Genomic DNA, 2473 nt, shown 5'->3' on the forward strand with positions numbered 1-2473 from the left:
GGTACTGCAGCTAGAATTGCTGGTTTCAAACTACATATCCACTTTTTATCTGATTAAAAAAAAAAATCCTTTATGCAGATGACATGAAAATGTATAGACCACAATGACCAATATTTAGACCTTACTTTGAGTTAGTTGAAGTTAATTAACCAATATTTAGACCTTACTTTGAGTTAAGTTAATTGATCACAGTTTTCATCTCATCACTCCAAACACCTCCTGTATGAGAGTACGATTAAAATATGTTGAGGTTCCACATGTGGTGAATCTCTGAAGTATTTTCTTCATTACTTTGTCACCACTAAATTCTTTACTATACAGATGTGCTTTTTTTTTTTTCGTCTTCCTCTCCTCTCCTTTCCCCTCCTCCTCCTTCTCCTCTTGCTGCTCCCTGGGGTCATTCCATGGGAAAAGAACGTTTTTTTTCCTGAGGGCCCTGGGAGATATTTCGCTATTTTAGGAAACGCGTCACTGCAGCCCAGAAACCCTGCTTTATTTCCATGGTCCACCTCTGTGTCTGTGTTTGTTTCCTACTTGTTGCACAGTGTTGTCCTTTAACTATTTGGAAACATTCTCAAGGGAGAAAAGAAGAGAAAATAGTCCCGAGATCCTCCTGCAGCAGCAGCAGCAGCAGCCGCAGCAGCAGCACAGACATGATCTTGATCCTGATGTGGAAACGTCAGGGGTGGTGGCTGTGGCTGCTGCTGCTGCGTGACTTTGCGGTCTGTGTCTGTGGTGGCGGCCTGGAGGACAGGACAGTGTCTGGAGGAGGAGGACGCGGCAGTGAGACACCACAGGTACCAACATCATAAACAGCCCGATGTGATGGTCATTGTTGTTTGCCACAGTATTAGGAGTGTTAGCGCGTTCATCTGTATCTCTGTCTGTGGCACGCGGACAATTATACGTCAGCATGCGTTACTGTAGACAACAGGTCATGTGGTAACCTTGAGCCCGTGCCACCTGGAGACAGTTACGCATGGCGCACTTGGAGCGCGCTGATGTGATTTCGTCTTATTTCCCTAAAGCGTATTTGGATCACGCTCATACTGAGCATATGTGTGTGTGTGTCTCATTTTGTCTCCTCCTCCTCCTCCTCCTCCACCTCCTCGTCCTCAGTAAGAGAGGGAGCATATGAGAGAGGGAGCGCGCACACGCGCACACGTCAGCTCTGGGAGGGAGAGCGAAGAATGTTGTCTATTTAAAATGCAGCGAGTGTCACACAGGAGTCCAGACGACGGCACTGCGTGGACGTGAAGAGGTGTGTGTGCGTGACCGTGACCGTGTTGTTGCAGGAGGAGGAGGAGGTGAAGGAGGAGGTAGTGGTGGTGGAGGAGGAGGAGGAGGAGGAGGAGAGGAAGACAGAGGGCGCAGAGATGCCAGTTGGACCGTCGCACGCGCAGATGTGACGCCTGGACACAGACGGAGACAGAAGACGCACGAGGACGTTTCCAAAGACGCGCGGTGGTGAGGAGCACCGAGGAGCAGAGAGTGTCAGCCCGGAGGAGGAGGGTGGAGGGTGGAGGGTGAAAATGACAGTGGTGCCCGGTGAGAACCTGGATGAGACTGTGGCACTGGCCGCGCTGTCCGCGCACGATGCGTACGACCCGGAGAGAACAGCGGGGAACCAGGAGTGCTGCGAGCGCGTGGTGATCAACATCTCCGGGCTGCGCTTCGAGACGCAGCTCAAGACGCTCGCCCAGTTCCCCCACACCCTGCTGGGTGACCCGCGTAAAAGGATGCGCTTCTTTGACCCACTGCGCAACGAGTACTTCTTCGACCGGAACCGACCCAGTTTCGATGCCATCCTGTACTACTACCAGTCCGGAGGTCGGCTTCGGAGACCCGTCAATGTCCCCGTGGACATTTTCATGGAGGAGATTAAATTTTATGAACTGGGTGAGGAAGTGATCGAGAACTTTAAGGAGGACGAAGGCTTCATCAAGGAGGAAGAGCGACCGCTGCCGGACAACGAGTTCCAGCGGCAGGTCTGGCTTTTGTTCGAGTACCCAGAAAGTTCTGGACCGGCCCGAGGCATTGCCATCGTCTCGGTGCTGGTGATCCTCATCTCCATTGTCATTTTCTGCATGGAGACTTTACCAGAGTTCAGGGAGGAGACGAGGACGTTCGACGAGCAGCAGCAGCAGCAGCAGCAGCAGCAGCAGCAGCTCCTCCAGCAGCAGCTGCACATGAACCTCCAGGTGAACGGAACCGTCCGCGCCAAGAAGCTCAACCCGTTCACAGATCCCTTCTTCATTGTAGAGACGCTCTGCATCATCTGGTTTTCATTTGAGTTGCTGGTGCGCTTCCTAGCCTGCCCAAGCAAACCTGCCTTCTTCAAGAACATCATGAACACCATCGACATCGTGGCCATCATGCCCTACTTCATCACCCTGGGGCTAGAACTGGCCGAGCACCAGGGCAACGGCCAGCAGGCCATGTCCCTGGCCATCCTCCGGGTCATCCGCCCGGT

The 2473-nt window shown here is 52.6% G+C and overlaps 1 protein-coding gene across 3 annotated transcripts in view; it reads left to right on the plus strand.

Annotated features, from left to right (window-relative positions):
* The first annotated feature begins 707 nt into the window (after nt 1-707).
* Nucleotides 708-2473, plus strand: part of LOC103382521 (shaker-related potassium channel tsha2) — a 6072-nt gene continuing 4306 nt past the window's right edge. The window contains exon 1 of one of the 3 annotated variants that reach the window (XM_025057817.1): nt 708-2438. In XM_025057817.1, coding sequence (XP_024913585.1) covers nt 1533-2438 — 906 coding nt within the window. In that variant the 5' untranslated portion in view covers nt 708-1532. The remainder of the gene's footprint in view (nt 2439-2473) is intronic. The other 2 variants (XM_025057818.1, XM_025057816.1) reach the window with 2 other exon arrangements.

The sequence above is a fragment of the Cynoglossus semilaevis genome, chromosome 8 (assembly GCF_000523025.1).
Source record: "Cynoglossus semilaevis isolate Cse_v1.0 chromosome 8, Cse_v1.0, whole genome shotgun sequence".
Taxonomy (NCBI): Eukaryota; Metazoa; Chordata; class Actinopteri; order Pleuronectiformes; family Cynoglossidae; genus Cynoglossus; species Cynoglossus semilaevis.